The 19,209-nt window shown below is 41.7% G+C and overlaps 2 protein-coding genes across 4 annotated transcripts; both read left to right on the forward strand.

The window, feature by feature from the left end:
- The first annotated feature begins 769 nt into the window (after positions 1-769).
- On the forward strand, positions 770-14,723 carry LOC124056659 (phosphatidate phosphatase LPIN2-like). 3 transcript variants are annotated; one of them, XM_046384326.1, is made up of 20 exons: positions 770-851; positions 4,368-4,568; positions 4,669-4,764; positions 4,877-5,148; positions 6,139-6,234; positions 6,419-6,530; positions 6,633-7,401; positions 7,535-7,628; positions 7,807-7,994; positions 8,595-8,688; positions 8,806-8,875; positions 9,076-9,168; positions 9,485-9,543; positions 10,358-10,508; positions 10,631-10,779; positions 11,937-12,023; positions 12,285-12,437; positions 12,531-12,645; positions 13,022-13,125; positions 13,308-14,723. In XM_046384326.1, the coding sequence occupies exons 2-20, from the start codon at positions 4,377-4,379 to the stop codon at positions 13,456-13,458; spliced, it is 3,045 nt and encodes a 1,014-aa protein (XP_046240282.1). In that variant the 5' UTR covers positions 770-851; positions 4,368-4,376; the 3' UTR covers positions 13,459-14,723. The 3 variants fall into 3 exon arrangements, with proteins under 3 accessions (XP_046240282.1, XP_046240280.1, XP_046240281.1); XM_046384324.1 differs by lacking the exon at positions 770-851 and adding an exon at positions 1,809-3,275; XM_046384325.1 differs by lacking the exon at positions 770-851 and adding an exon at positions 1,809-3,275 and having other exon boundaries at positions 6,422-6,530.
- A 441-nt stretch (positions 14,724-15,164) lies between these two features.
- trim107 (tripartite motif containing 107) lies at positions 15,165-18,943 on the forward strand. Its single transcript, XM_046384331.1, has 2 exons — positions 15,165-15,388; positions 17,021-18,943. The coding sequence occupies exon 2, from the start codon at positions 17,032-17,034 to the stop codon at positions 18,589-18,591; it is 1,560 nt and encodes a 519-aa protein (XP_046240287.1). The 5' UTR covers positions 15,165-15,388; positions 17,021-17,031; the 3' UTR covers positions 18,592-18,943.
- Positions 18,944-19,209: the final 266 nt, after the last annotated feature.

Here is a 19,209-nt window from a genome sequence, read left to right on the forward strand (position 1 = left end):
ATCATGTTAACATTCTCTGTTCCCAACCTTCTACATAATGTATATTGATTTACAGATTGCAATATCTGCATATTACATACTACATATATCTATTCTTGTGTCTTTATACTGAGTGTGTGATCTATGAATATGTAAAAAGAAAGAAAAATATCACTAAAACACACACCGTCAGTTTTCAATTGTCTAAGAATTGCATTAAAAATCAGAGATGTGACATTTATTGCGATTAAATTATGGAAAAACCGAGACAGGATGAATGGAGGAGCTCAGGCTGAGTGGGCTCTGTGCAGGTACAGTGATGCCCCCTGCTGGAAGACATTAGCTGTCATGTCTGGAACACTGAAAACTCTTTAATGGATGATGGTGAAGACAAAAACAGTGTGAGAGGGCTGTGAAATAGTTAAGCTGTGAGGCACATATATGATGATTACACAAGCCAACACTCTCCACGCTTCAGTTCATCATATGCTCATACAGAAAGTATCTCACAGTGGTCGGTGTCTCAGAACGACAAAAATAACTTTACCATGGTTATCACATTTGGGTCATGTGGGGTTTGCGCGTGCTTTAATGTTTATATGGGAGTCAGTGAGTTAAACTTTACACATCAGTTTCCAAGATTCTGTAACTGTTAGTTTAACCAAGAGGCTCTGTTCACCCAGTTTGCCCCAGTCAATTATTTTGTATGATTAAAGCCTCTGTTTACAAAACAACATAGGCGGGCCATGTTTTTGTTTCCAGCTTTCTCATTGGCTGGTGGAGTGATTGAGTTGTACTGTGCGCAGGCGCAGCCTACTAGGAAACGTCCAGAATGGCAGTTGCTTCCTTAGACGTAAAAAGCTACACGAAAGGTAAGGTTGTGCCAACGCTCTCTCAGCATCAGCACGGGAAGAATAAACTGTCTATAACATCTTTAGCTGTTGTGGGAGGTGTTAACCAGACGGAGCTAGAGGAGTTATGTCAGTTTGTTTACTTTTTACTTCCCGTAACTTGCACATGTTTTTAAGACAAATCATAAACGTGTGTGAACGCCGAATTCGCAGTCAAACAAAGCAAATTATTCATGAAGTTTCTAATGATGAATCTGTAGCTATAGTTGTGTCAGAAATGAGAGTGATAAGATGCTCTAGTTTTATACGTTTGAACTAAGAGTAGAGCAGACGCGTGTTGTTCTGATAATAGTCGAGAGTTTCATTGGCTAACGTTGAAGTACGCCAGACGTTGACACTGTAGGGAAAACCGTGGCGGAAGTCGTCTCCGTGTGTGCAGTGTCTAGTTAAACATTAGATGCGCAGCAACACATAGGTAACTTATACTTAATGAAACTGTCATGAAAATCTGTTTCATCAAGGGAAAACAAAACAAAACAAAAAAGAAAAACCCTGCATGAATTTGCTTTCTTTCATTGTGGTCTTCTCCGGACCTTCACAAATGCACCCAGAAGGTCTGACTTTCTCTGAGGCTGGGTCAGAGGTGACGGTGATAGATATTATGTAATCATAAAATATGATGTAACGGACATTTTTAGAGTTGTTATTTTCTTTACGCAACAGTGGTCAAAAGAGGATGATAGATATGCTGAATCACATTTCATGAGGGTGGAGTGTCTCCAGGAGGCAGTAGTCACTAAAAGCCAAGACTACTCTGTCTCTGCACACTTGGCTGAGTCTTTGATTGGGAAACTGGTATCCCAAAGGCACATGTGGAGGCAACTGTGAGTGAAAGAATTGCTAAATCAAATCAGCAACCATTTTGATTAAGTACTAAGGCATTTAATCAATCAGTTTTCGCTTATTCAACTCTCAGAACTTCATTAAGAATTTTGTCATTTTAAAATGAATGTCTTGCAGCGTTGATTTAACTCATCACATTGGACTTTCAGAAGTTGTGATGGGCTGTTTTCAGACTCTTGAGATTTCAGAAACAAAAAATGAATCAGTTAATCAGAGATTAATCTACAGACAAAAATTCAAGCTGTATTCACTTGCACTTCTAGTGTCAGCATCATAAGTTTGAATTTCTCGCTGAGGAGAAATGAACTTAGAGGCAGTGAAACTTGGAATTATGCCACTTTACACATGAGTTGTAAGTATAGGAGTGTATTTAATACAGTAGAAACACATTTACCTCGCGCTCAATCTTTTTGTTCCATTGCCCTTCCCTTCCTTTGCCTTAAATTGTGTCATCTCTCACTACCATTGTCTACTTTGGACTGTTGTTCTTTCTCCTTTTTAAATACAGCTGAGCTGGCACTTTAGGTCAAGTGTTACACTACAGTTACAAGAATCCCGAATTAGTACGCACAATATCGGAAGGCCATGAGCTAAACACTCATGTTTTACATTTGTCCTGTTGGGTTAGTCACGTGAAAGGACAGAGTGGAGCTCTCCTTTACTACATAGCGAGACTGATTAGCTTCATCACCTCTAATGACTTTTCTTTTTGTCAGACATCGCTCCCCAACTTCGGCCTACCGTTCTGTCATGTCCTCTTCCATAGGCAACACAGGCTGTGATATCCGTCCAAATTTGCAAGTCATTTGCTTGAGTTTGTCCTAAGTCTGCTAGCCTCATGAAGGATTTTCCAGTGTTGGAAGAGCATGACCGCCGGAGAGTCCCTCTCATCTTTGATGGCCCAGAGAGCTGTGGTCAAGCCCAGAAACTGTGTGGTCGCCCAGTTTGTGTGTGTGCCTTTTTTATGCCAAGCGTGTTTGAATAGCCTGTCCAAGCCTTTCAGAAACTGCTGGTCTGGCTGTCATGTGCAGTGCAAGTGAGGAAGTATGAATTTGGTGTGACAGGAGGGTGTGTATGTGCTTTTGAAATTGTGTGAGTTAGAAGAAGCAGCGGTGTGTGACTGAATATACTGGGATTGTCTCGTAAATTGTTATATTTTCCATCTTGGCTCAGGCCAGAGAGGACTGGGGCGTTATAATCTCTGATGACCACTTATCAAGTGGTGACATCCTATTTAGCTTAGCAGTTCTAATTGACTGCACGACTGTTTGTAGCTACGGCTCAGCTGTCAAAGCTAACAAAATGTAGACTTACATCTGCAGACAGATATGGGGGGTTACATAACCCAAGCTTTGAGAGGCAGCTAGGCATCCTGAGGATTGTTGTCAACAGATTCCTCTGGTGGAAATGGAGGTAAAGTTTATTGCGACTGTTTCTGAGTTCCTGCGGTGGAAAAAGCCTTTATAGTGACGGCGTATGGCAGAAGGGAGGTCAAGGGAACACAGCCTGGTTGGGAGGGGAGATCCGCATCCTTCAATGTGGGTAAGACTTGAGATTGGGAATGTGGCCCATGGACAGATGATGCTATAGACAAGTTTGATCCACTGTATATGTGTGTATTAAGTCACTGTTTATGTTCTAATATCCCACCTGAGTTTACCTGGACTGATTTGGAAAAAATGTTCATGATGGTCTGGAAGGATGGTGTTCCATTTTAATGGCTTAAATTCTTAATGGCACTTAATCAATTAGTGATTAATCATTAACATCCCTAATTACAAGGTAACATGCTATGATAGTATTTCTTTAAATGGTCTCTGTCAGGATGTGGCAGGGGCTTGTAAGGCCAATTAAGGTAACATAGTTTTCTCTAAAGGTTAGAGCCAAATCCCACAGAAGCCATTTTGACGGTTGTGTAATGTTGATGCAGGTAGAAACTAGGCCAAATGTGATGTTTTCAGTAGCCTTTGGCAAAGTTTGACTTGTTCACTTACTAAAGCTGCTTGTTGTTATACATGTTCTGGCCTGCTGAGGAGAAAAGGCTACATAATGGACATAATTGTTTTGAATCTTATTCCAACCTAATTTACAATGGACTAAAAGCTAGAATTGATGTTTTCTTTGGTCCCACACTTGTCTTACTGCGTGGACACATCTGGCCAAGTAAGTCACAGTGTCTATCTGTGTTCTAACTCCACACTGTGAACCTTTTCACATTATCATCATAGTTACTGTTGCCTTATATGTGTCTGGGTCTCATCTTCCTTTCCAGCTGTTGACCTTTAACCCATTAGCCAAGATCTGACTACAAAAGTCAATATGTTTTTGTTAAAACTTTGCAGTCATTTAAGGGACATTCTTCAGCTTGGAGCTAAACTTAGTGGAAAGGTTTGAAGTTACTTGGCCTAAAACTCATTTTAACAGACACTTAATGTAGTACATGGGTATTATGCTTTCTTCAATGTCTGCTTTTTAATTTTGTTAATTAGATAAATAAAATCAGAAGCTATTTCTGCTGACAGAGTAAAAAAAAAAAAAACAGGATGAAAGATCAAACCGCAGACACCAAAAAACTGTGAATGCAGACACTTTGTGTTCTTGTGTCATCTCACTTCTTGTTTTTTTTGTTTCCAGTCCCAGACCATGAATATCGTGGGCCAGTTGGCGGAGACAGTATTTGTGACGGTGAAGGAGTTGTACCGTGGCCTCAACCCAGCCACTCTTACCGGAGGGATTGATGTCATTGTGGTGCGACAGCCTGATGGATCGTTCCAGTGTTCCCCCTTCCATGTTCGCTTCGGCAAGCTGGGTGTGCTGCGCTCCAAGGAGAAAATTGTCTGTGTTTTCTCTGTCTCGTTTAATTCTTTGACCCACCATTATACCACTGTTCTCCACTCTTTCAGTGCTTTTGACATGTGCATCCCTGTGATTTTAGGTGGACATTGAGATAAATGGAGAGCCAGTTGACTTGCACATGAAGCTGGGTGACAATGGAGAAGCTTTTTTTGTGGAGGAAAATGAAAACATGGAGGTAAAAAGACCAATAATTGATAGCCTCTCGCTAGCTTCTTCATATTATCAGATTTTCTGTTGGTGCAGTTTCTTATCTTTTATTCATCACTGCAAACCTTATTCCGTCTCAGTCTCAGGTCCCAGCCCACTTGTGCACATCCCCGATTCCTTTGGAGGTCCCTGAGGAGACCGAGGGGACCCATGAGGGATCAGTAATCTCGGGAACTGGCACTCGCAGAAAGAAGCGCCGCCGCAAACGCATGCGTTCTGACAATCACCTGAGAGAAGAGGTCAGCTCCTCATCGGACGAGAGAGAAAGAGAGAAGGAGTGGGAGAAAGAAAGTGATCCAGCCGGGCAGGAGAGTCCTGTTAGAGAACAGCCTGTCACAACATTGCAAATCAGGTCAGTGATTACAACGTAATACAGATAAATTAAACAAACTGCATGTTAGATGAACTGATGGTTTAAGATGCTCCATGCTTTCTGCAAACGGGAAAGAGCTTCATGTGCAGCAATTTCTCACAGCCCATGAAATCACCACGCTTTTTGAAACACCTTGTAAGAAGATGGAGTGAGATGTATTTTATGACCATTTAGCCTCAAGATGCTTTTCAGGGCCCTGATTTGTCCATGTATTGACGGACTTCAACTAGCTTCAGCTAAAATGTCATGCAACTTATCTTCCTGGTCCCAAAAGTTTTCTGTCATTATCAGTAACCACTGATCCATTCAGGCGAAAGTCATCAGCTAACACCAAAACTCTTTTCATCATCTTTCCATTCCCCAGTGGTTTTCATGTATCTTAATCTATCTTATTAGTAGGGGAATTATGCTTTTAATTGTCAGCAGAAACTAAGTTGGCATGAATTCTCCTCTACTGTCTTTTTACCTGTTGCCACCCTGGAGTTATTCCACACAGCAGTGATGCATTTAAAGCACCTTACATGTTGTTAGCCATTATTCAGCTCCATACCTCATCAACAGAAGGGATGACTATAATTGATGTTTGGTGGGATACTAAATTGGTGACACTTGGGTGCCCACCCTTGATGATTGTTTCGAACTTTTTCATACAAGTCAATATAGTGTTAACCTCCATTTGGCCACAAACTATACTTATTACCTTTTAATTAAATTCTTTCAAATTAGTCTGGACAGATAAGGATGAAAAACTGCACCTTGATTGGTGTTTGGAGGCAGACAGTCAGAAGCCATAAAGGTGGCACAGTATTTCAGGGTTTTTTGTCACTGTTAGATTCACTGTGCAGGGTGTTGAGTCTCAGAGGTACTGTCTATTTGAACAATCTTTGTGCTGAGAGCATCATCAGTCACTGGTCACACCTACAAAGTTAACACAAGTAGTTAAAAAATGTTTTCTTCCATGTGCTAAAGCAAATCAGTGTACTACTCAATGTCTGAGGAGCCAAATCAGGAGCTGTCCAGAGACACTCATCCACACTCAGACGGGGAGCAGTCGCCCTCAGAAAGGTGAGGAAGGTTAATCTTAATGATAAATTCATTGATTTGTTTCTTTGTTTGTATTGAGGAGCCTCACTGAGTCGGTGTCAGTTGACAGAGATGAAATCATACTGATTGATTCGGTGACTCCTGTCTTTACATTTATTGATTTTTTTTCCCTCTTTATCCGATGTTTTATCTTTTTCCCTGTCAGCAGTGTTTTCTACAGTCGGCCGTCCTCTCCGAAGAGCGACTCTGAGCTCCTGGTTAAACCCCATGAGTCCTCTGGGCCTCAGATGCAGTGGAACTGGGGAGGTTTTCCCATGGTACGACAACACTCACACACAGAGATTTGGATGTGCTTTTACTGCCTGCCTGTGCTGTAGATTTGAGGTTGTCACGCTGACACTCTGCCTTCCCTCTCACAGCTGTATCAATCAGAGAGGATGCCGCTGGAGTTGCCGCACATTTCCCCTTCTGGCAGTTCTCATTTCCGCACCATTGAGAGACAGGACTCCTTTGATATGGGCTGTGAACCTGTGATCCACTGTGGCAGAGTGGGCAGCGTAACAGTGGTCAGACCACAACCCAGGACTCAGTCCCTAGACCTCGGTAGCTACGCTATGCAAACCACGCCTTTATCCAAGGAGAAAAACTCCCATATTGCCCATTCCACCCCCAGTGACCTCTCCAGGTCCTGTGCATCATCATCAGAAACTAATGTGGACTTGAAACAGGCACTTGACTCCACATTATGGGAAGAGGAGAGCTCTTCTTCTAATACGGACAGTCTAATTAATGGCAGAAATTCTCATGGTAGCAAAGAAAGCACAGCCACTGTTGAGCATATTAGCACAACGACTGACATAAATGCCCCCAGAGGCAAAAATAATGTGGTCAGTGTAACCAAACCAATGATGGTGCAAAAACAACTCATTAAAGAGAACAAAGACAGTACAATCCCAGCAACAAGTCAGAGTAGCACAGAGATACAACAGCACGGTGCCTCACTGGAGCAAAGTGAACAGGGTTCTACCAGTAGTGCCACAGTCAGCGAGGGGGACAGTGGGATAGATCCTTGTGCTGAAGGAAGGGAGGAGGAGCAGCAGGGTGTAGGACCTGGAGGGACCCAACAGGCAGCAGGAGCAAACTCTTCTGAGATGTCCTCCAAAGTGGAGCTGCAGGACAAAAAGAAAGGTGTAGTATTTTTCACTTACCAAGTCCTTCCACTTCAGGTGTCTTTAAACTTTCATTTTAGGCATAAAATGGTTTTGTCATCAGTTAATGTCAGTGTTCACCAGCTGAACCCAACTGTGTCGTTTTGTTGCAGGTAAACGTAATCATCATCTGGGACCAACAGATATTTACTTGGATGATCTGACCACATTGGATCCTGAGGTGGCTGCTCTCTACTTCCCCAAGAGGTAAAAAGACACATAACCATGGATATTCCTCATAAGACAGACAGTGGTGTCACCAATTCCCACAGTGTCTGCAGTGATGGATTTCCACTGAAATATCTAAATAACCCAGTAATCACGCTGTGCTGTCTAAGGACTATTGCACTTTTGTTGAAAATCTGACTGTCTGTTGTCCCTGCAGTGAGACGGAGGGAATGTCCCAGCACGGACCGGAGCAGGGCTCCTGCTCTGGGAGCCAGTCGCCTCAGTCAGTGGGCAGCGGGGCCATGGACAGCGGCACAGAATACCTGTCAGATTCCACCTCCTACAACATGGACGTCAGCATGTCCCTCTGTGGGCGAGAGGGCGACACCAGCCAAATCACTAAAGGTAAGAGAGAGTAAATTGCTGTTGGTGTTCTGTGTCTGCATTGTGTGGAAGGACATGTAGGAATGTGCAGATTCTCCCAGTGGTGTGAAATCAGTTGTCAACATAGTACTGTACCTTCTGTATACTTCATTGTCATTATCATTATCTACAGTTCCAATACTTCTGGTATTATTACTGCTGCTATGCGTCTCTGCTTGTGTGCTCTTTGTCTCGCACCCCACCCCCCTCTCCTTCTCTCTCCTTGTCTGTCTATATCTCTCTCTCTCTCTCTCTCTCTTTCTCTCTCTCTCTCTCTCTCTCTCTCTCTCTCTCTCTTCCTCAACCCAACCCAACCGGTCAAGGCAGATGGCTGCCCATCTTGAGCCGGGGTCTGCTCTGAGGTTTCTGCCTTCTAAAAGGCAGTTTTTCCTTGCCACTGTCGCCAAGTGCTTGCTCAAGGGGGAATGTTGGGCTCTCTGTATTACAATTTAATTAAAGAGTTTAGTCTAGACCTGCTCTAATTGGAAAGTGTCATGAGATAACTTTTGTTGTGAATTGGTGCTATATAAATAAACTGAATAAACTGCATTGAATTGAATATTGTTTTTGCTGCTTACCCAGAAAAGTTTATGCAGCACATTGTGACATACCAAGATTTAACCAACAATCCAGGAATCATCGAGGATCCAAGCCTCGTGATCTGCATCAACTCCAAGTAAGATTTGGGATCAGATATTTATTTGTTTGCTGAGGCAATATGCATCACAAAACTCAGAGAAGGTGTGTTTATTGACGAGGATGTTTATTACTGGTCGATTTTCATCTTTCGCAGCTATTACAACTGGGCAGTGGCTGCTCCAATGGTCTTGTCAATGTCAGCTTTCCAGAAGAACTTGCCCAAGGTATTTTATCGTTTCTACAATAAATGACATTAATACTAATTACTTAGGTGTCTTTAATTCTCAGAAACATTAATCAAGCTGGGTTTATTGTACTGATTCACAAATTAACAGCACGAGACCAATTAGAGCTTAGTGAGTCGGTGAATACAATGACAGGATTAATATAACCGTTGCCTCCTTTTCATGTGTGTGTCATACAGAGTACTATAGAGCGGCTGGTGAAGGACAAGATGCCCAAAAAGTCTGGACGCTGGTGGTTCTCCTGGAGGAGAAGAGACATGGACAATAACCAGGTACATTCTTAGGAATTCCTGTGATTATTAACTAGCCATGATGCTGTGCCAGGAAGAAAAGACACACATCACATTGTGACAATTACATGCAATAATCCATCCATTGTTTTTACAGGATTTTTTGGGGTTGGCCTTGTTAGCCAGGATTGATTTCTGTGCTCTGTACATGTAAGGCATAAAGGTGGTAGAGATTCAGTTAGTTAAATGGTTAGATCAGAAGCAAGTGGTCACTGTCTAATCTGTTTGCGAAAACCACCACTACCGCTTGATGTTGTTGTTAGCATGTATATGTTAATGTAACCTCCTTGTTTTTCAGCAAAAGAACTCAAAGGATGAGCCTGAGGAGCAACTGGCAAGTGTTTCTTCCACAGTAAAGTAAGCCACCTCACTAAGAAAACGATCTAACACAAGATAATGAACCTTATAAAACCTTACATGCTGTGTTTCTGTTGGAATTTGATCCTGCTGATCCACAGCTGTTTGACTGCTTTCTAATGTCTGTGTGTGCTTAAGGACACTTGGTCTTTCTGCTAGAAAGACTAGAGGAGTGAAGTTGAGTCAATTTTGTAAATATGCCAAAGTTTTTGCCAGAAATACTGGCTTTTGAATTTCCCTCGGGATCAATAAAGTATCTATCAATCTTTGGACTGAAGCTCCTGCACAGAAAAAAGAGAATCAGACATCTAGAAATTGTTGCTAAGAGGTCATAGGCTTCATTTGCTTCCTTTAGTTTCAACTAAAATTTGGAATTTTGTGGAGACTTATATCACATGTAGTGAATTTCTAAGGAATTATAAGAAGAAACACAAACAGCAGAACATATTGTCATTTTTAGACGACCACAACACAGGAAATGATAAAATGAGGGAAATACTTTTTGAAAGAGACTTCTGTGTATCGGTTTTAACTCTCATCATGTAGTTTGCCTTTGTGCCACCAGAGTATGCCAAAGCTCTGTGCTTACTCAATAAATAGAAGATTTAAAAGAATATCATAACACTTAACTATGAGTAGCTAAGACAGCACCTGACGTATGAAGACCAATTAGTGATGCAGAACACAATGTGGAATCCTTTCTCATTTTCATGTACAAATCAGTCAGTGTCTCTGATTAAAGCATATTTACATGTTGATGTTAATAGCTGGCAACTCACAGCGTGTTAATTGGATGTGTGCGTTGTTTCTCCAGAGCTACGTTGGATGACATTGACAGCGACGAGGCAGCGGGCCTCGGTCGAAAAGCCATCATTGCTCCCAGCCTGTCAACAGACACCCTCAATGCCACACAGTCGTTCAGTCAGATTTACCGCAAATCTCTACGTCTGACCTCTGAGCAGATAGTACGAGACACACTCACACCCACAGAAAAGATTTTACTCTGCTTTCAACAATATGTAAAGCATGACTTGTTTCCCTCTGGTTTATGTTACTTTTGCTTCCTCTTGTCTCTTCTCGTAACCAGAATCACTTAAACCTGCGTGAAGGCGCTAACAAGGTGGTGTTCAGCGTGACCACACAATACCAAGGCACCTGTCGCTGTGAGGCTGCTATCTACCTGTGGAACTGGAACGATCGAGTCATCATATCAGACATCGACGGCACCATCACTAAGTAAAAACAACGTTTCCTGGCATGTTATGGTGTATAGCCCAGGGGTCGGCAACCCACATGCAGCTCTTTCATCCCTCTTCTGTGGCTCCTGTGGCTAAGAGAGGACGAGCATATTTTGGGGAAAAAATAATGTGAATAAATAATGGACGCTTAATTTAAATTGATTTCATTCTGTTTATTCAGGGGTTATTTTTCGATGTAATAGTTATTTCTTTGGAGATCGAGGTGCTCTTGTGACATTAACGTAAAATTTTTAATATTTTGTCGATCAAAATATCCGTCAAGTCCTGTTTGCTACACCTGTTGCTGCCAAATAAGTGACTTATTTTGGCCCCCGGTAAGCTAGCAATGGACAAATCAAAGAAGAGCAGCAAGTTTCAGATGAAAATAGATCGGTTAATACCTCGTGGACAGATTGGTTTGCTTTTACTGCTGACAAAACTGGTTTACCGGTATGCTTAATATGTGGTGAGAAATTAGCAAACATTTTTTTAAATGAATTAATGCCGACAATTATTTTATCGCGCTGTTGTTTTAATTGTAATACTTATTTTTTTTTAAGTCCGTTGCTCACTTGCTCACTAAAAAAAACTGTGTTGGTGCGCGATAAAATAAAAAATAATAATTGTTCACGTTAATTAATGCGTTCCTTGCTCAGCCCTAATCAGAATAAATAAAGGAATTCTGATTCTGATTCTAATGCGTTAGGCATTAACGTTGCCACAGCCCTAATAAATTCATATATTATTTTATTTGAAAAGAAATGTATAAATGCTTTTCTCTCAAAGTAGCCTACAAAAGAATTAGGTGTTTTGCACTGTTAAAAATGGAAAATAAAAAATTGTCATTTTCCTTTTAAAATTTATTAATTTCATAAAAGTAACATATTATAGTTCTCATATATAAAGCATAAGTTGAAGGAAACTACATGTGGTGTTGCTTTCAGTTTAGTGGTCAAATAGGATTTGTGGCTCCGAGTGGGTTTTAATTTGGTTGGGAAACGGGCGACATGGCTCTTTTCATGCTAAAGGTTGCCGACCTCTGGTATAGACAGTCCGCTAAACAACTGCCTATAACTAGGACTATACAGAGTTCCTCATTAGTGTGAAAGACCCACCACAGAGTTATGAGTAGTATTTACTGTCTGTCTCCTGCAGGTCTGATGCTTTGGGTCATATTCTACCTCAGCTTGGAAAAGACTGGACGCACAAAGGCATTGCAAAACTCTACCACAAAATACACCAGTATGTACGATTACTTTCTGGAAAATATTAACAGCTGTCAAAGAGCAATAAATATAAGTGTTAGAACTGTTTTCTGATGCATTATTGCACCAGTTGAACTTTGGCACATGCAACTCTCACCATGGGAAGCAAAAGAAAAAGATAAGAAGTGTTCACAGCTGATGATATCATTATGATGAGTTCCAGATGTTCAGAAAAGACAGACTGAATTCTGTTTGAAGTGTTGTTGCTGCTAAAATGATTGTGCTTATTCCATTCTAGAAATGGCTATAAGTTCCTGTATTGTTCAGCGCGGGCCATAGGTATGGCTGCCATCACTAAGGACTACCTTCAGTGGGTCAACGACAAAGGCACCGTCCTCCCTAAAGGCCCCGTACTGTTGGCTCCCAGCAGCCTCTTCTCAGCTCTACACAGGTGATAAACTCTACCACTGATCCACTTCACAGCTAGTGTCCCACTAAGACAGATATCCCCTTTGACCATGGCTGTCTGTCCTCACCTGTGCAGAGAGGTCATTGAGAAGAAGCCGGAGGTTTTTAAAATTGCCTGCCTCGGTGACATCAGAGACCTGTTCAACCCACAGAGACAGCCCTTCTACGCTGCCTTCGGCAACAGGACTAACGTAAGTGACTCGTGATTCAAAGCATCAGCAAGTCTGTATTGTACCTTCTTTTTTCCAGGTGCTGAGTTGTATATTTGGTAGTGATTTTGGCTCCTGAGTTCGTACATAATCTTAAAACAATGCACTCTCATTTTTTAATCTAGAGTTAATTTAACATGCACATCCTGTAACATATAGCAGGGAGAAATGACGTGTGACAAATGTTGAGAAAAGGTCTTTTGCTTGTGGTTGTAAAGTAAACACTGGCTTAATGGTTGATTGATTAGTGTTGTAACAACCAAACAGTCTTTCAAGTATAAGCAGATACTGTAAAGGTTAAAGTGACACTGACGCTAGTCTGTGTAACTGTCTTGTTCTGCTGCACTTCATTTTGCAGGATGCTTTTGCCTATAAGCAGGTGGGGGTTCCTGACACCAGGTTATTCACTGTAAACCCAAAAGGAGAGCTCATACGGGAGAAGACAAAAGGCAACAAGTCCTCGTAAGCGTGAAACAGAACTTTTGGTTTTGCTCGAGACAAAAACATGCACCATCAGAATAAACATGCTGCAGTTGCATAAAAAAAATCCACACATACAGCTTTTTCAGCCACTTTTCACCTGTGCATCCATTTATGAATGGAAGTGTGAGTTAGCTCTCTGTGTGTGTGTGTGTGTTTTGCAGGTACAGCCACCTCAGCGAGTTAGTGGAACATTTCTTCCCCATGCTCTCTGTTGAGGGCAGCACATGCTCTGTTTTGGAGTGTCCAGAGTACAGCAGTTTCTCTTATTGGAAGGAGCCTGTGCCTGAACTGGACCTGGACGCATTACTGTAGAAACACTTCTGTTCACACACAGACAAACACATTTGAAGGCACATATGTACAGACTCTGCTTTCTCCCATTCAAGGGGCTTTCTGAAGGATTTTTTTTCCCCAGCTTGTCTGAATATTGCCTTCGACTGACCTGTGAACTGTAGTGCCTGTTTATGAGACACTGAACAGAAAGAGACAGCTGCCTTGTCTTTCAAAGTCAAAGCCAAATTAAGTCATAAAGTGCATTGACATTTCAAAAATAAATGTATAAAACATTATGCAATACTTAATTTCAGTGCTCTTACACCCATTATGGCTTTTTACACAGTATTTCGCTACTGTTATGTGAAACTCCTGCAATGACACAACTGGACAAATATGCCTTTAAATATGTTTAGTTTTCTTGATATTGTGTGTATCGATATCATTCCAAAATAGGAATTTAAACGGTATATTGGCATAATTCCTTTATATATAATTCACATTTCATCTCTGAGCTCAAACAACACATTTGTTTTGAAATCGTGGTGTCTTGGATGTGCATTAAGTGATGCTTCAATCCCACAGAACTGTCCAACCTGTATTTCCTGTTCTCTGTGACTGATCTGGAGATTTTCACTTCAGTGCTTGAAGCTCAAAGCTCATTGTTCAAACAGACATTGGCACACACACACACGCACACACACAGCTCCAAAACAAGACATTTATATTTTATTCAGCTGAGATTAGGAAGACTGTGTGTCCGTGTGTTGTTGACAACAGAGAATGTGTTTGGACTTGTGGAGGTTTTGCATGTACCAAGCAACCAAATATGGTGTGATAATATGTTTAAAATGCTTTGGATTATTTGACCCTGATCAGTATGAGATAACTTTATGATTTTGTCAAGCACAAATGTGTTTTCCAGTTGGATTTGACGAACCTGAGTCACACGTATTTTGTAGCTCTGTAGATGAATGCAGACTAGGCTCTAAGGGGCAATAGCATTTTTTTTTTCTGTTTGCAAAAAAGTTGAGCAACGATCATTGTGCACATTTTACTTCCTTTTAGGTACTACACTACCAATTTCAAAAATGTTTGTACACTACACGAATGCAGAGGTGGATCAGACTGAATGACATTCGCCCTGGAGCTGTATACTGGTGCTGTGCCTCTGCAGTACTGTTATATTTATTGTTTTTTGCTTCTCTTTCATCATCCAACTGTCTGGAGATGCGGTTCAGCTGAGGATTTTGCTTTCTTTTTAAATCAAATATATAAAATACAAATAAATTTATAAAATACAACAACACTGCTTGTGTTTTTTGTTCTCCGGTTTTAATGAGAAATGAGTGATTGCAGAAGAAGAGGAATCAGCTTTATTGACAGTATATATATTTTTACATAAACACACTGAATCCGTCATCCTTAGTTGAACACACACATGCAACACCCGGCAAATTACATGCAGTGAAACACACACAGGAGCAGTGGGCAGCATCAGGCGCCCGGGGAGCATATTGGGGGTTAAGTGCCTTGCTCAAGGGCACATCAGGCGGCTAATGGAGGGGGGGAAGCATTTTTCGCATTAATCACTCCACCACACCCAAATCACGTTCCCAGTTAATAACAGTTTTTTTTTTTGGACTGTGCAAAAGTGTGTGCAATAAAATGAAAACATGTTTCAACATGTTTCATGTTTCAACAACAAGAAGTCAACATGCCGATTCAGACATTTAACATATTAAGCAGAGGGGCAGAGTGGGTAACAGTGTAGTTGGTACTCGGATGGAGTCAGGCCGATATGTGCTGCTGAGGTTGGATTACCACACTGAGCTCTGGTGAGACAACTGGAGGTGTTTGTGTTTATGAAAGGCGTAGAGAAATACGAGCGCTAATCTCTGCGTCAGTGCGTTTTATTGACTGTTACCTGAGCCGGAAGACTCGACACAGGACAGCACTGTTGTATCAAGTAAGTCTCTTTAGTTTTTGTCCTCAGAAAAAGGTGACCAAATTGTATCTTAGTTAGCTGCTTGTCTTCGCGTGCTGTTATCGTGCGTTAAGTGAGGCGCAAACCCTTATGAGAATTAATGTACGTCTAATTATTTCTTATTAAGGGAGTAAAGTCAAGGTGACTCAAAACAACCCTATTCCCTTGGGTAGAATTAGGCTAACAACGTGTGTGCCATTAATGAAACAGAAGGGAGCGAAACTTTAGGGAATTTGGCCGCATGGAGATCCTGATCGCTGGAAATCGAAACTTAACAGACTGACGAGGCAGAAACATTTCTGACTTGGATGGCCTGACCCTGCTTTGACTGCACCTGTGAGGAGGACGCAAAACGTGTTCAGGGCCATTACCTACCATTAGGCCTATCAATTATATAGTCAAGTATGAAATCTTGATTTCAGAGGTGGGGGGGGCACAAGTATTTTTAAATAAAATTCTAATCAATAAAACTAATACACTTTACAAGATTATTGGGAGCTTTGTAAATGACGCGGAGGATCTTGAAGTGGATATGCTGCTGGTGTAACTTTACACTTTGACTTCTAAAGAAGTCTCTTATGTCCAGTTTTCTTTTCTTTTTTTTTTAGACATCCTGGCTGCGCCTAATTACCAAACACACACACACACACACACACACACACATGGACACCGATTTAAACGTTAATGTAAATGAAACCCTCTGATATTACAACCCTTCCAGCTGACGTGACCCACGTCAGGCAGAACAAACGCCCAATTTCCAGCAGCAGGTTAACTCCTGACCGCACATTAGCAGACCGGTGTGCAAGCCACGTGGAGTGACAGCGGGGACGGCCAATCACACGAGAAACGGCAGAGCCAATCGAGGAGCTTGTGGGCGGTCTAAGCTAAAGGAAACAGGCTTCAGCTTGAGCGTCCGTTTTCCGTTTGGTCCTAGTGCTTGACGCGTATCTGTTTACTATAGCGTAACATTGTTTTTGGACGGTAAAAAGTGCAGGGATCAAAACGACCCTTTGAAAAAGTGCAGGGGACATGTCCCCTGTGTCCCCCCCAAATTACGTCCGTGTATGAAGTCCATTTTCCCCTTATCGCATTTACACACTCATATTTATTAACTCATTATATAGGAGGTTAATCATCTGAACAGTCAAATATGTCAGCCAAGTTTGTGTCAGAATCCCAGTCAGGATCAAGTTTATCGTCAAGAAGATTTTCACATCCAAATATGTATGTAATGTTTTAGTGCATAACAATAAATGTAATAAGTATACAATCTAAAAAGACTAAAGTTGGATTCTGCAAGTCAAGATGCATAAATAGTAAATGCACAAACAACATGACTAGTGTTGCTGTTGTTTAAATGAAAGAGCTGTACAGTGTTGTGCGATATTGACCAGAGATTTTGCAAAAGTTCACAGCATGAAGTGTAAATGTGCAATACGGTGTTCCAAAAGTTGTGTGTTAATGTAATGCATTGAGTCAGGTGGTGTTAATTTGATGTGTAGCGGCTGAGGAGGGAGATATGACTCAGTGTCAGCGGGGGTTCTGTTGTGATAATGTAATGCATGTTTAATAAATTTCTTAAGTCTTACCCTGAGCTGTCTGTTTTTCCAGCATCTGCCACCATGTCTGTGAGTGGGACTGAAGCAGAGAAAGATCATTCAAAAGCTTTGGAATTGGAGCTGACTTGCCCCATCTGCTTGGACCTCTTCTCTGAACCGGTTTCTCTTCCCTGTGGTCACATCTACTGCTTTCCCTGCCTTCAGACCATGGGAAAAGGCATTGACCAACACAGGTGCCCAGAGTGCCAGACAGAATATTGTGGAACCAAGGCTCTTGTGAAAAACTTCAAATTATGCAACATCATAGCGACCTACAAAGCCACTGCAGGGACAGTCAACTCCACTGCAAACCCTTCTGATGTCGGCCATTTAACAGTGAAGACTGCTGACATGACTGTAACAGAAGAAGCAAATACAAAATACCACCAGGACATAGCAACAGCTAGGGGGAGCCAGGATGAGAGCTCAGGGTGTGGGGGAAAGGGTGGCTTTCAGATTGGGCCTGGATCCACAGAACAACAATTTGCTTTGGATCAAGAACAAGATAAAGGCAAGATGGTAATGGATGACCCTAAATTCAAACTGGCATCTCAAGTCACAGAGCTGAGCCTCAAGTTGGAGATGGCAGAGAGTGTGCTAAGGAAAGAGAAGAAACAGGAGTTAGAAATGACCACTGCTAATGATCAGCTGAGAGCTAAAGCATCCAATCTTTTAAGGCAGATAAAAGATTTGTCACAGAGCTATAGTGCACAGGTGATGCAGCTAATTGAAGAAGAGTTAGGTCCAGGTGAGACCAGTATGGGCGGTCGAGTCACTCAAGCCTCTGATCTGTCCAAGCAGCTGAGACAAGCTTTGCTCAGAGCAGAATCCCTTCTGACTGAAGAGGATGAGACCGAATTCAGTAATGAGCTTCTGATTCTACAACCAACCATTGTGGAGTTATTGGCCAAGTCTGCGGGAGAAAAGGATGACCACATTGAATTAAAAGTCAATCCTTTGCGGGCCTGTCTCAAACTGGAAAACATGAATACTGAGCTGAGGGAAAGATTTGGAGAGATTCAGCGTTCCCTTCGAAACACCCTCAACCCTTCAGAGGTGACTTTTGACCCGGAGACAGCACACCCCAACCTCGTTCTCTCAGAGGACTTGAAGACAGTGAGTTTCAGCACTACCAAACAGCCCTACCCATCTTCTCCTCAGAGGTTCACCAGCTTCTTCCAGGTTCTCAGCACCCAGAGCTTCTCTGAAGGTGAGCATTGCTGGGAGGTGGAGCTTGAAGGCTCTCCGTGGATCATTGGCGTGTGCTACAGTGGAAAACTACCACGCAGCGGTTTGGGGTCTGCTCTGGAAAGCAGTCGGAGCTCCTGGTGTCTGATGTGGTTTAACAACCTACTGACAGCCTTTGAGCAGAGCTACAATGTCCCCCTGAAGAGGACCACGGTGTCGCGCAGGCTAGAGATCAGACTGAGTTTCAAGACTGGCAGGCTGAGCTTCTACAATGTCAGTCCCATCAGCGGGAAGATTCATGTGTACACATTCAAGGCTAACCTGACTGAACCAGTGCACCTGGCTTATAGGATGATGTCAGGGCACCCTAAAGCACGAGTTACTATTCACTCATAATCACATTTCTATTAACTACATATTCTTCTGTGTTGCATAGAAAGAGCAAAGTAATAATACTTAAGCACTTTTAGTTATGTTTTAGCTCTTATTGCTTTAGTCTAATTCTAGTGTACTGAAATTTGTTATTATTCATTCTGTAAGTCGCTTTGGATAAAAGCGTCTGCTAAATAAAGTGTAATGTAATATAATATTTTGAAAAGCTAATCTGAAGCTTGAGATTTGTACCACTTAAGAATTCAAAGTCTTTTATTGTGTTATGATAGAAGATACGGACCTTTTGGATATTTGGTGTGATAATACTGATATACAGTGCTCAGAAATGATGGGTTAATAAATGCCATTATCTTGTCATCATCGTTATTTGTTTTTATTCAAGGTTAGTGAACAGTGTGATGCAAAGTGCATTGTTTAAAGGTTGAAACAGGCTTAAACATCGCTTACTTTGGATAGTTCCACAGAAGTGTCCTCATACTATCTATCACTATCACTATCACATCATCATATTCATGTATGTTCACGTCATATTCGTGTTATTACACGCTGAGAGACTTGACTTCATTCACACCACTGAATAGAAACGAGCATGGCCATGGTCTGTCTTTCAGGTTTTGTTTT

This window comes from Scatophagus argus, chromosome 3 (assembly GCF_020382885.2).
Source record: "Scatophagus argus isolate fScaArg1 chromosome 3, fScaArg1.pri, whole genome shotgun sequence".
Classification (NCBI taxonomy): domain Eukaryota; kingdom Metazoa; phylum Chordata; class Actinopteri; family Scatophagidae; genus Scatophagus; species Scatophagus argus.

Coding starts and splice junctions, on each gene's coding strand:
- LOC124056659 (XM_046384324.1), top strand. CDS start 3,210: ATGGCAGAAGGGAGGTCAAGGGAACACAGCCTGGTTGGGAGGGGAGAT. Junction 6,531..6,632: donor ACTGGGGAGGTTTTCCCATG/GTACGACAACAC, acceptor TCCCTCTCACAG/CTGTATCAATCAGAGAGGAT. Junction 12,438..12,530: donor CTCTTCTCAGCTCTACACAG/GTGATAAACTCT, acceptor TCACCTGTGCAG/AGAGGTCATTGAGAAGAAGC.
- trim107 (XM_046384331.1), top strand. CDS start 17,032: ATGTCTGTGAGTGGGACTGAAGCAGAGAAAGATCATTCAAAAGCTTTG.